Source organism: Gymnoscopelus braueri, assembly GCF_963280865.1.
Source record: "Gymnoscopelus braueri genome assembly, chromosome: 13".
Taxonomy (NCBI): Eukaryota; Metazoa; Chordata; class Actinopteri; order Myctophiformes; family Myctophidae; genus Gymnoscopelus; species Gymnoscopelus braueri.
The window spans coordinates 23955506-23969654 of record NC_137615.1 but is presented as its reverse complement, the minus strand read 5'-3'; the positions used below and the strand labels follow the sequence as shown (position 1 = coordinate 23969654).

At 43.9% G+C, this 14149-nt stretch overlaps 1 protein-coding gene across 1 annotated transcript in view; it reads left to right on the top strand.

Moving 5' to 3' along the window:
- The window catches only part of spop (speckle type BTB/POZ protein), a 100760-nt gene that overhangs the window by 54655 nt on the left and 31956 nt on the right, over nucleotides 1–14149 (top strand). Inside the window, exons 4-5 of the mRNA XM_080446241.1 lie at nucleotides 848–969; nucleotides 7489–7640. Of these exons, the coding sequence (XP_080302367.1) occupies nucleotides 848–969; nucleotides 7489–7640 (274 nt within the window). The remainder of the gene's footprint in view (nucleotides 1–847; nucleotides 970–7488; nucleotides 7641–14149) is intronic.

The following is a 14149-nucleotide window of genomic DNA, read 5'->3' as shown; positions in this document are numbered from 1 at the left end:
TACTGCATTGCTTAACACATTGGCTGCCAAAAACGCAGATCTGCGTTCTATTTTTAATAAATACGTGGGCTGCCAAGAACGCAGATCTGCGTTCTATTTAAAAAAAAATAAAAATATTTGACCCAAAGACCAAGGAGATATGATTGTTCGAAGATTTAGACTCCTATCCACTTCCTTGTTAACTTAAAACTTAAAAATTCTGTATCTCGGCTCCTGAGTACTTTTTTTTTTCAATGAAAAATCTCTGGCAGGCTACAGCTAAAAATCTGAAATAATTCTGGCAGTCAATGTGTTAATAATCTACCTACTATGGACCTACTTTGTAATTTTGCGTCTGCAGAAAATGTCCTTAGTTGAGCACTAAACACATTTCACACATTTCCTTAGTTAAGTGCTAAACCTTGGTGTTGAATGCAAGCTATGTTTGTGTGTTTGTTTTAGCCAGTGCAAGGTTAAGACCTGCTGGTTCTGATAGCAGCCGCCTGTTAAAAGAAGAGTATATGATGTTTTTCATTGATGATGTCTCTTTTTTTGTCATCTCATCCTTCTGTCCTTGAAAATACATTTTTTTTTGCTGTTGTTGCCTCTTTTATAATAGCCTTTCTTCTCTCCTTCCGTTTGTTGTCAGTGTTTATTAAGATGAAAGGCAGTTTTGATGTACGGTTTTGAAGTTCTGACTGACCAAACACCACTTACCCATATACTGTAGAATATATAAATAAGGAGGTCTGGTTTCATCCTGTGCCCCCCCCCAACCTTCTCTCTCTCTCTCTCTCTCTCTCTCTCTCTCTCTCTCTCTCTCTCTCTCTCTCTCTCTCTCTCTCTCTCTCTCTCTCTCTCTGCCCAGATAAAAGTGGTGAAGTTCTCCTACATGTGGACCATCAACAACTTCAGCTTCTGCCGTGAGGAGATGGGAGAAGTCATCAAAAGCTCTACTTTCTCGTCTGGAGCCAATGACAAACTCAAATGGTGAGTAGAGGCAGGCAATACAGCGGCTATTACCATGCAGCTTCTCAGTAAACCTAACCAGCTTATCTTGATATCACGACTGTCTCAAATTCACTGTAACCACATGAACCCTAGTAGTCCAGTTTCTTTAGGGAGGGTAAGTTCGTACAAATTAATCTAAAAGCATCAAATTTGGCCCAGATGTAGCCCAGGGCATGCTCTAATAATAATTTAGTGAGGGTGCCAGAGCTGCTGGTCACCTTTGGGGTTGCCATGGCAGCCAATCCAATATTGCCACGTGAAAAAGGTTTTGGCTATAAGTTTTGAATCAGATAAGATACACATACACCACGTTGACCATTAGAAACATGTTGCTATGCTTAGCTTTATGATGATGGGTGTGTCTGGGCCCCTAATTTCAATATTTTCAAGATGGCGGCTATATGAAAATGAGTTTTACCTTAACCTTTGACACATTTGGCAAACTTGGTGTCTATTTTATGCATTTTGAGCATTAGAAACATTGTAATTGTAATGCTCAGATTTATGATTAAACCTATCCTAGAGCATTCCAATTTGCATATACTGTATATTACCAAATAGGCCACTATTCCCCAAATGTACTTAAACATAACATTTTCCACCCAGATTGGGAGTAGAGTTGTAGGAATGAGTTAAGATCAAAGTGTTGAAAACAAACAGCCTATGTGCAGTATCTTACAGATGTCACAGATGTTTACTGAAACAATAGATCAATAGAAGAATATAAAGCATTCCTATTGATACAGCAAACTGTCTGTACACAATGCTCAACAGAAAATGTAAATGCTATCATACTGGTCAAACGTGCTTTTGAACAATGTGTTTATATCAGAATCAGAAACGTTTATTTCTTGGCAACAAATGGTTGCTAGAAAATTTTCTTGGTGTTGAGCATTCGGTACTGGCTGTTAGCTGTATTAATAGGAATGGGTTCTACTCCTCTATTGTTCTATTGTTTCAATAAAATTACATTTAAAAGATACATTAAATCCGGGCATTTAAAAAATGTGTTAAAATTTGTTATAGCATAGCAATGGTCATGTGTTATGATTTATTTTATGTATTTGTTATTGCTTTTAGTATTATAATATGGAATTATGGAAATATGCAAATTAGGGATCCAGACACACCTAATCATAAGGTAAGCATTGCAACATGTTTCTAATGGTCAGAAAACATGGAATAGACACATGCATTTGTAGCTCATCTGGTTCAAAAGTTATATCCAAAACCTTTTTCAGGTGCCGGCCATATAGATTGTACTGGCTCAGGCGCTCTAGCTAAATCGTTAGCATGCCCTGGGCTACATCTGGGCCAGATTTGGTGCCTTTAGACTGATTTGCATGAAAGTATCCCTATGGCCCTGGACTACAGTATCCATGGGCAGATCATTATGGACGAACCTTTGGTGAAAATAGGAGAACATTTGGCAAAAACAGACAAACATTTGGAAACAATAGCAGATCTATAAGCTTGTACTGTAGATTGGCTATTTTCGCTATTTGACGTACAATGAAGTATATCCTATATTAAAATCTAGATGTGAGGGCCCGAACCTCTAGTAGGGTTAAATTGGTGGTTAAAGATGTAGTAGTCTCGCGTGGCCAGACTGTTGCCTCCCACAATTTTCAAATGCTTTCGGTCATACGGAAGCTCTGTTGATGAGTATGGGGGAAAGCTGAAGCCCCGCCTCCCCCCACTTCCGTTTCGTCTTTACAGTCGCACAAATGTATCCTAATAGAATCATCTAAGCATATAGCTTGCTGCTTAGCAGAAAATCACACCCAGTGTGAAGTGAGCGGTGCTATTTATGAGCGAAGTTAATGTCATCATGTGTCTCGCTAGCCAATCACAGCACGTCCTGCAAGGATAAGTATTCAGACCCTTTGCTATAACACTTGTATATTTGCACCGCTCGGTGCTCAAAAACAACAGTGGTCATCACAGTGATGGAAGCTCACTTTTTTTAAGTGAGTGGTGCTATTTATGAGTTATTAATTTCATCATGCGTCTCGCTAGCCAATCACAGTGCGTCACAGCCAATCACAGTACAGCGAAAGACAAATTTTCGCGACGGAAAGAAAAACTTTCGCCACGGATGGGTCCCAAACCCACTTATAGGAGCGGCTACACCGCTCAAAAAATAAAATGTAAAGATATTTTAAAATATTTTTTCGTGAATGAAAATGACAAACGGATGCCAGCTTCCTACCTCGGATTTCGGGAGGTGTAGTTACAGACTATAAAGCATTCGGAGATTTAGAAATAGTCGTCTGGCTATGCGAGACTAAAGATGTAGTGAAATGAAAAATACGTTTGTCATACTTTTAGAGCATAGGTCATGATATGGTATGACATGATAAGACCTAACAATAGATGCCATTTTTTGTGTGTATTTTATATCAAAAGACCCTAAAAGGCCAATCTTAATGACTACGAAAACGTGCTGCGTGATGACATAGATAGACCTGTATGAATATAAATGAATCTTGATTCCATTCACCTGTGTGATTACCATAGCTGCACGTTCCTCCAAACACAGCTGATTTTATACTCCGTTTTGAACCTCATTCAAGATGACGTCCAGACGGTGTATTACTCATTGTAAACTTAATCAGCACACTAAAATATATATCTGAAAACATTTTAGGTTAGAAATAAGCAACTTGGTAACAAACATTCTGCACATTGGCCGTCTCTCTATCCCATGGGCAGCGTGCGCCTGCAGGCTACAAAAACTAGCACTCTGCTCCACACGGCTGCTGTGAGTGAGATTCCACCGTGCCATAGCCTGAAGGGATGGAACCCTCTGGTTTTGGTTGCGAGGCCGTTTCAGACTGAAACTTCAAAATAAAATGACAGAAATTTTTATTTCACGACGTCACTTCACTTACTACTAATGGTGAATTTTTATTCATCATAAATAAAGTGTGCAGAGCTGCAGCGGAAGAGAACTGATGGCTCACATGGAGCCACTGTGATTGGTTGAATACTGTCGACAGATTTCAGACCTGCAAATTGCAAAACAGCAAAATGGTCTGCTTTGAATACAGAATATAATAATAATACATCAGACATATATAGTGCTTTTCCTAGTACCCAAAGTCGCTTTACAAAACAAATCAAAATAAACAACTTTATTAGGAGCGAAAAAGTTAAAAAGGCTAAAAACATTATGCTAAGACTAAAAAGTAGAAAGGGAGATTTGGTTTGAGTTAGGCAGGGAAAGCGAGTCTGAAAAGGTGGGTTTTGAGGGATGCTTTGAACACGGCAAGAGGTGGGGGCGGCTTTGATGTGAGGTGGGAGTGGGTTCCAAAGGGAGGGGGCTGAAACTGAAAAACCCCTGTCACCCCAGGTGCGTTTGTTCGTTTTTTTGGGGAAGTCCAGGAGAGGGTGGGATCCAGGATGACACCAAGGTTGCGGACTTTGATGGAGGGGGTGACAATGGGGCAGTCAATGTTCAGGCAGAAGTTATGAGTGGAGCAGGTGAGGGCATCTGGACCAATAATGAGGACTTCGGATTTATTGCAGTTAAGTTTCAGGACGTTTTTTTGCATCCAGGTTTTAATGTCAGTCACGCAGGTGGTGAGGGTGGAGTGGGTGGTAGCAGTAATGGTTTTGCGGGGGAGGTAGAGCTGTGTGTCGTTTGCGTAGCAGTGAAAACGGAGGCCCTGGCGGCGAAGGATCTGGCCGAGGGGGAGAATGTAGAGAAGAGTCGAATATACCATCCCCCTGAACCATTTAAAAGTTTATAAGAGTTTTTTGTCACATGCTCGTGTTCAGTATGTGCAGGTATACTCCACAAGACTGTATAAGGTGACCAAGGTAGTAATTCAAGTAAAGTACTATTAGTAGTCGTAAGTAATACAGTAACTAATAAAGTGTAAAAAACATATAAATGTAAGTGTGCAAAAACTGCATCAGTACAGTACACAGACATTGGTGTAGTGAGTGAATGACCATAGACTAGGATATAATGAATACAGTTTAGAAATGCACCTTCCCTGGGTTATTCACAGAGGATATGTATCTATATATGTTTCAACCAAAAAGGAAAATATACAGAATATCTATCCGGCACCTCCTAGAATATGACTCCCAGGGAGGGGAGTGAAGTCCCTGTGGTGCGCTCGGCCGAGCGCACCACCGTCTGCAGGGCTCGCCGGTCCCAAGAGGAGCTATTTCCGTAGCAAATGGTGATAGCCCCCGTCAGAATGCTTTGTTTAGTAGCCGAGTCGAAGGATTTCAGGCTCTTCTGTGACACTTGGAATTTCCTCAGCTGTCTGAGGTAGTACAAGCGCTGCCTAGCCTTCCTCAACACAGGATGTAGATCCGTAGACCTTTTAATTTGGGGGGTGTCTTCTGCCGAGCTGTTAAGTCTCTCACATTTGAGTGAGATTCTTCCTAGGTAGAAAGGGTGATAAGTGCCCCACTTGATAACACATGCAGAAAACACAAGCACATTTGATCCTGCTGTATTATAATGGATAATATTGCTCGGATAAAAGCATCTGCTAAATGCCTAATTAAAGAATTGTAAATTGTACAAAATATCATACCTTCCCTGTGTCACAACAACCATTTTTCCTGGCTTTGCCTGGGGTTACACCATAGCTAGTAATTTTTGTCACATTTCTCAACTAAAGTAAGCAAGAATAGCTCGATTTTAACCACTTGAACCCTTGCATCCCTATTCAGGGCATGTCATATTTTGGCAAACATTCACCGGAAAATAGGTGAACATTCGGCAAAAATAGCAGATCTACAAGCTCGCAACACGTTTTGAGCTTAGGGGACCCCTGTCGCATTCATTACAGTAAAAACAGTGAACTTTTACGTTTAAGTAAGTTTGCTCGTATTCATGTGTGAGGAAATGCTTGAATGCTTGCTGGGAAATGCATTGTGTTTAGCTTCTTTTTTGTGTGTGTGTGTGTGTGTGTGTGTGTGTGTGTGTGTGTGTGTGTGTGTGTGTGTGTGTGTGTGTGTGTGTGTGTGTGTGTGTGTGTGTGTGTGTGTGTGTGTGTGTGTGTGTGTGTGTGTGTGTGTGTGTGCACACAGCACACTATTCTGCATTATTTAACCCACAGCAAGAGGGCACAAATTAAAAGGGTAAAGCCTGAGCTGTACTGTACTATGCAGATGTCGTGCACCGAAAATAGCAGATCTACAAGATCACGATTTGTGAGCTTGTAGATCTGCAATTATCAGTGAGTATGAATCAGCCTTAATAGCAATGAAGTGGCCTTTACCGAGAAATTAATGATATGTCAGGTGCAGAGTTCTCCTATCTACAGGAACCCATGATAAATAACTCCCAATGCCTATCTCGTTGTCCCAGGTGGTGCAAACACACTGTGAAAATATCACTGTGTAGATCTATAAGAAATCAGAAGTGCTGGTAGTGCAGTGTATAACACTTAAGACACGCTGCGGCGCGTTGTGAGTTTGTCGATCGGCTATTTTCAGTGAAAGCTTTCCCCACAATAACAGAAAACTGAAAATACACTAGTATAGAGCCCTGAGGGACTCCGGTCAACCATATGGGGTTTAAGTGGATAAGCCTGTTTCACACATTGATAGTGTCTCTGCACTATTTCAATAGTTTTTGACAGGGCCATTTAGTGAGACAAGTATTGAACTTATTGGACAGTTTCCTGCTATCATTATTATACAGCATTGACTGGTGATGACCCCGTTTGGCTGATATTGACCGGCCTTGTCTGTGTGCAGAGTTCGGAGGTGGCCAGTCCCTTGTTATGTCACCAGCGTTACGTGAAGTGTTTCTACATTTCCACTCAAGGCTGCATTCCCTGTGGTTCATACTAGGTTTACTAGGTGGTTCACCTGCCAGCTTTTGTTCTGGGAATAGAACTGTAGGGTGCAGTTTTTAGGAGATTTGGGGGACTTACGCTTAGTTGCATGCTGATGTCTCACAACAAGTATAGCTGATCTGCAAGCTCACAATGTGTTGCGCTGCGACACGTTGTAACTTGTTGATCGACACACAAGCTTGTAGATCTGCTATTTTAGGTGCGAAACACCAGTATAAATCAAGCTTACGGTTGGGAAAGCGATTGAGGGATCTGATGCTTCACAGCAGCTTCACCCTGGAGTGAATGAAGACGTGTGATGTGAGCCTTTAAAACACAGCCTGACACCCACTGCGACTGCTGTTCCCGTGATTTGTCTGGGAGCTAGCTGAGCTCTGATGCACTGTAGTTTCTCATGGGATAAAACCCACAGAACAGGCAGCAAAAATAAAAATTACTTGTCAACACACAAGCAGCAATGACAACAATGGCCTTTGCAGTATAATACTCGAATGTTCTCCCATCGGCAGAAGACATGTAGATTGTGCAACAGTTGGGCAATCACTGCATCACCTACAGAAAGAACATTGCTGTTACAGACGCCCAAAAAATGCAACCGATGCACTATTGCATTATTTCTATTCTCTCCATTTCTTAGGATGTTCTCTCCCCCCCCTCTTCTCCTCAGGTGTTTACGTGTGAATCCTAAGGGTCTGGACGAGGAGAGTAAAGACTACCTGTCCCTTTACCTGCTCCTGGTCAGCTGTCCAAAGAGTGAGGTTCGCGCCAAGTTTAAGTTTTCTATCCTCAACACCAAGGGAGAGGAGACCAAAGCCATGGGTGAGACAGCATTAATATGGCTTTAACCAACCCCTTCTGCATAGCACTGCTGAACACACTCAAGTCCTCCAAGCCCTCCACCATCACTCATTCACGTAATTTGTCAATTTCAAATGGAAGCCATTAAGTTGAAGACACATGTACTGTCTTTGTGGTTGTATGCTATAGAAAACAACTTGAAAATGTGAATACAAATAATTTTCAAAAACAAAAAAAGTTGAGCTATACCTTCAACTTTTCTCAGCAATTAAATGGAGCGTTAATTTGTTTTTGTTTCACCATTTCCACTCACCTTCTCTCTCAACACAATTCCCACGCCTTTATATTTTCCTCAACACAATTCCCACGCCTTTATATTCTCCTTAATATTTGTATCGCTTTTCACACTTCAAAGACGACTCGGCAGCAGTGCACTGTAGCTGGCGACGCTTGGTTGTTTTGTAGCTTTTGCAGCTGCTAGTATAAACACAGCATAACAGAAGTCTTGTCTCTGAAGCTCTTGTGTTCCTTCTACTGTTCTCTCCAGCTACAAAAGCCACATTTTGTGCTGAAAAGATACCGGAAGACATCTGAAAGTTTTACAGGTTTAAACTTTCAAAGTCCCTGTCATATACCTGCGTCACTGGGGTGGTCAAATCTGTACGCGTAGTGTGGAGTGTGTCTAATATTCTGAGTGTGTCTAATAATGTGAGGTGTCGATAGCCATATGGGCATGTGTAATCACTGCAGGTTGGATTCATTTCCTGTAAATATATAATTCAGAGTAGCGCGGGGAAATTTTGATTTTTAATTAAAAAAGACCCAACCTTTTTCAAAAGTCTTCGTCCGCTTCTCTCTCCCCCGCTGATGAATTGGAAACGAACTCGCTTCCAATCTCTGCTTATTTTTAATTAGGTTATGTTATGGGGAGCAAAAGCAAACTTGTGTGGAATTGAATTAGCGAGGGCCAGATGTGACCGCTTCCTGGTTATCAAGCTTTCTGGCTGCCTCTTCTCTCTCTCTCTCCCACTCCACATTACCCTGCAGCATATACCAGACACAGAGAAGACATGGAGAGGGGAGATAGGGGCGATAGAGAGAGAGGGTGGGAGGTATAGGGAGAGAGGGAGGAGGTGCACTGTAAAATGTACCTCTACATGTAACCATTTGGTTACATATGTACACTCTCACAGTTACAAATCCATCAATTAACACACAGGATTTTACTGTGTGGGATGTTTGGGAGAGAGTGGGGAGGGAGGCGAAGGTGTTGTGCGGAGGGGAGGCGAACACAGCGAGAATGTTTACAACCCCCTGCGGTGCAGGTTTGTGCAGAAAGGGAAATCATTTTCCTGCTCAGAAACACTCTTACCGTGTGAACTTGACCACCCCTCGCTCACACACCCCGTTCTCCCAATCCCTCGTTTGCTCGCTCACTCTCTCACTCACTCACTCTCTCCTCCATTTCACTTTGTCGATGTCACTTTCTTTTTGTGCAATCATTTTTCTTTGTTCCACCCAACCCCCTGCGCTTGAGCATTGCCTCTCACTTTTCAACAACAGCAGACGACGTGAACATTGAACCTTGCCGCTGTAATCGTGCGTAAAGCTTGCTCTACAGGCTCTTCTATGCAGGTGGTTATGTGGTAATGGGGAGAGGATTTGCCTCCGCTATGAGCAATAAACAGGCCTCAAAGCTGTTTCGCTATGCCACATGGCTATTTCATGAGCGTTTGCCTCTCTTAAATGACCCCCGAAGACTGAATGTTGAAGTGAAGTGAAGAGGATCTCATTTTCTCGTTCTCTTTCGGCGTCCCGTGGGCTTTTGGCTGTAAATGGTGCGCTCTTTGGTCTACACACCTCCACCCACCCACCCGATTCCTGCCATATGCCCACCTCCAATCTTCCTATCATCCCCCCGGGGAGAGCTGGGCGCTCTGCTCTGCTCACCCTGTCACCGGAGAAAATTACCCCACCTCCAGCATATTGTGACAGGAGCTCTAGTAAGAGCTCCGTTTAAGAATATGGCGGTAAAGATCGCTCTATCTGTTCTGGATCATTTAGAATCCAATTTAATCTGGGCCTGCAGGAAAAAAAAGGCCAAATAAAAACAAAGTGCCTTAATTAAGAAAACTGTGTGTCTGTGGACTGTTTATGTGGCATGTCACCTCTCTGGCGTTACACTCTCAATCCCTGTAGCGACAGTTTCTTATGCATATTAAGGCTTTTTTTCCTCACAGTTCTAGATAATCAATAGGGAAAAAGAGAGGGAGTCCACCATTGTTACTCTAGCAGGCGGGTGTCCAGTCAGAGTGATGAAATGTACTAGCGCACAGCTGAAGAACTGAAGTATGGCTTTGAAATATTTGGAATCTATATTTCTCTTTCCGACCTTTGTACCTCCTGGAAGAGGCAAACCTCTCACTTTACGAGGTTTTCTTTTGTTGACATTAATATAAAAGGACTTGATTTCATCTCTTGAGAATCCTCTTACAAGAGGAGGAGAACAGAGGCCTAGTCTTTGAATGCTGTACTGTAAACGCAGTTGTATGGGCTTTGACTGGTAAACCGAGCCATTATCTTGATGTCGCTCCACCGACGTCACTCAGCCCCTAAGGCCCCCCCCTCCTCCCCCCACCACCACCATCACCAGAGACAGCACATGCCTCTGGATCTTTTGATGGTCCCTGCTTGCTAATGGAGATGGATTCAGGCTGCAGTGGCAGCCCACCATCCCCTCTCTCTCCCAAACACATACTCCACCTTCTCTCTGTCTCTCTGTCTCTCTGTCTGTCTGTCTGTCTCTCTCTCTCTCTCACTCGCGCTCGCGCTCTCTCTCTCTCTCGGCCCGGACACATCATTTCTCTCTGTTGCTTAATGCGCTGGTTCTCTCCTAGGAGACTGCTAGGCAGGTTGTAACTTGTCTCTTGACACCCCCTTCCCTCCTCCCCTCTCTCCCCTCCCTTGTGCCAGAGAGAGCCAGCAGCCCCCCTGCAGACTTTGCCTGTGTGACAGCTCCGAGAGGAGAGATGGAAAGTTCTTGTCCTCTCATTCAAGCTGTTTTGTATTCAAAATAGCTTCCTTGTTAAATCTTCCCTCCAGACGGCAGTCTTTTGTTGTGTTCTAGCCAAAGGCTAAGTGTGCTTGTGTCTGTATAATGTTGGCCGAGAGAGCAGGGTTTTTGACGGTGGGTAGCATCCTTCTTGCAGTTAAAGGTTCCACATCTCTCGTTGCCTCACTTAATCGAAGCTCTCGGTACAGAGAGCGTGTCAGAGATGGTTGCCCTCGGTAACTGATGGAGGCGATCAGCCATTCTGTGTGGGTGAATGGGGGAGGGCTAATGGAGTAGAAGTTATTGGAGTCTTTACATAATCAGATGGTATTGACACTGGTAGAAAGAACGTCAATAGACATGTTTGTGCTGACACTAGCTTATAGAGCTCATTCTTCAATAAAGATTAGATTTTCTTCTCAAAGTGCGTGCGTGTGCATGCGTGTGTGCGCGCATGCATGTTTATGTGATTGAGAGTGGTTGTCAGCCTGTTCAGTTTTTTTTGTGTGTGTTGTAGGATTACACACCTAAATCAGATACTGGTGAAAATGAACGTGCACTTATATAGATTGACACGTCGCTAGCTGAAGGCCACGTGCTGCAGCAGGCTAATTGACGCTTCAGATCAATGGGCTGCGAGGGAGCGGGGATTGGTTTTCAGCACAGGCCAATGGAGTTGTGTTGATTTTGTTGATAAAGTTGGGTACATGAGGGACAGGCAGAGAAAGTAGCATGACAGACGGGTAGAGAGAGACATAGAGTGAGGGGGTGGGGGATGGGGGGGTTTTGGGGGAGAACAGACACCGTGATTGTGTTGGAGAATCATGGTGGTGTGAGTTAGTGCGGCCCACTGTTGACTCTGGCTCCAGTGTTGGCTGTTTAGAGTTGCAGGCGTGCCAGCCAGTCTTCTGGCCACCTTTTCGCTCTGTGTGCCAAGCGTGCCCCAGAGCCACAGACCTGAATATGGATGCTCTGCTCACTAAAACACCCTGGCAGCCTCTGCTGTGCCCATCACTTTCTGTCTCCCCCTCTCTCTCTCTCTCTCTCTCTTTCTCCCTCTCTCCTTCCAATCTCCTGCCCAGACCTATTTTTTCACCCTCAGTCTTTTCTTCCCCTCTCTTCCCTTTCTCTTCAATCTTATTCTCTCTCTCTCTCTCGCTGGCTCTCATCTTTCTGACGTCCTCAGACACTCAGAACTTGACAGGTATCTTGGTACCTCTCACTCAAACACACACACACACACACACACACACACACACACACACACACACACACACACACACACACACACACACACACACACACACACACACACACACACACACACACACACACACACACACACACACACACACACACACACACACACAGTCTTTCTCACTCACTCTCCTTCTTGGTCTGTCTCACAGTTCGTTCAGTATTCGGTCTGTGTTCTGCCTCTCTTGCTACCTTGGTCGGCAGCTTTGTGAAAAACGTGAGCACCACAGTGGTCTGACCTGGAGTTGATTCTGTGCCAGGGCAGAGCGTCTGCTCCGGGTCAGGGACCCCTGATAGGGGAGTGGCATTATCTCTCTCTCTCTCTCTCTCTCACACACACACACACACGCACACACGCGCACACGCACACGCAGCAGTGAGTAACACCTATCTTTTACTGACCTCCCTGTTTTTACACTGCATTTCCTCTCAGCCTTCATCCTCCCCTCTCCTCTCACACCTTACTTTAGTTTAACTCTGGAGACACAGCCAGAAGGGAAGAACTTCACACGCTGCTAGTCTTGTTTCGTGCCCAAATGTCACCACTTCACAAGGAGATGTACTGTCCTGGGACTTTGTCTGAGTTTTATCAAACACATTTAAAGGACACAAAAGAAATTGAAGCATGAGTCCTTCACTGTGTGTCAACGCAGCCACACGTGGTACCGTGTACGGCGCACGCCACACAAGAGGCTATGTAAAAGTTGACTCCTCTTTTCAGCCAGACTGTCTTTGGTTGAGAGAGCTTTGGTCTGCAAACTGACAACTTCTGACAGAAAGCATTGACATCCACTTCTGTAATACACAGAGGCAAGAAGAACAATGAATAAAGAACAATGAAAAAGAAGGGGGAAAAACTGTTTGGATTTGTGTGTCCGTGTGAGTGTGCCGGGCTGTGCAGGCATGCACATGAACATGCAGTGTGTCCCTTAGTGTGTGTGTGTGTGTGTGTGTGTGTGTGTGTGTGTGTGTGTGTGTGTGTGTGTGCGTGTGTGCGCGCGTGCGCGCGCGCGCGTGTGTATGTGCGCGTGTATGAGTGTATGTGTGTGTGCTGTCTTTGTGTCCTGTGCATACAAAGTCTCCAGAGGGGGATTACAGTGAGAGACCCCCCTGCATGAGCGGTGGAGGGAATAACTGCATATGCACTTCACCCTTCGCTCTCCTCTGCAGTTCCCTTCCCCCCACCCCACCACCACAACCACCATTCAGGGTATTTGACATACTGTAAAGCCGGATTTATACTTAGTTGTGCGCTGGTGTCGTGCACTGTAAATAGCCGATCTGCAAGCTCACAAGCGTGACTCTGTGACACTGTGCTCAACAAAGTATATCAAGCACTTAAGAACTTACAGTTGCATGAATACCCCATCTGAAAGCTTCCCACATCATCTGACTATGTTGAAATAGTGGCTACAGAGGTTTGAAGCAGTGGAGGGAATGCTGGGAATCACACACATGAGTTATACGTGTGTGTGTGTGTGTGTGTGTGTGTGTGTGTGTGTGTGTATATTGTATGGAAGTTGCAGGTTATTGATGCGTTACGGCCTAGTGTGAACTCACTTGCCCTTTGATCGAGTGACCAGAATTTATTTTCTATTGATAGTGTAAATCCTTGACCATAGTGAAGTTGTCTTGGTGGTTCTTTGGTGATGCTGTAGGTGTTGCAGTTTCCTGGTATGATTTATATGTCCACTTAAACCCTCAGAGGGCCATCTAAAAGGCCATAAATAGCAAAGCTATTCCTTCATGCAATGTTTGTTTTTCCTTATTTCTGTGGTTGGGGAAGCATTTCTTAAAGGCACTGCACTGCTTCATTGATGTCTATTCTTCTGTCCATAGGGTATTAGGAATGGTGCGTGTGCCATGAGCCGAGCCATACAATTTAGGTATTTTGCATGCACTCCACCTGCAAAGTGCAAGGACAGAGTAAAGCTGGCCTTACATTACAGGATTTTTTAAAATCTTAAACGATTTTGAAATCTGACCAACATGAAAGGTGGAGCATATAATGATCAGCATTGACCATAATATCACAGCAACAGCTACAATGAAGATGCAGGGGTGTCACTTGCTAAAAAGAAAATATTTCTTACATGCATCTCGATCTCGTTCAACTTTGTATGAACGGCTGATTGTGTAGGTAGGTAGGCTAGTAACATAATAATCTATTCCTCCATCAGTGAATAGAGAGAGAGAGAGAGAGAGACGCAGACAGATGAAG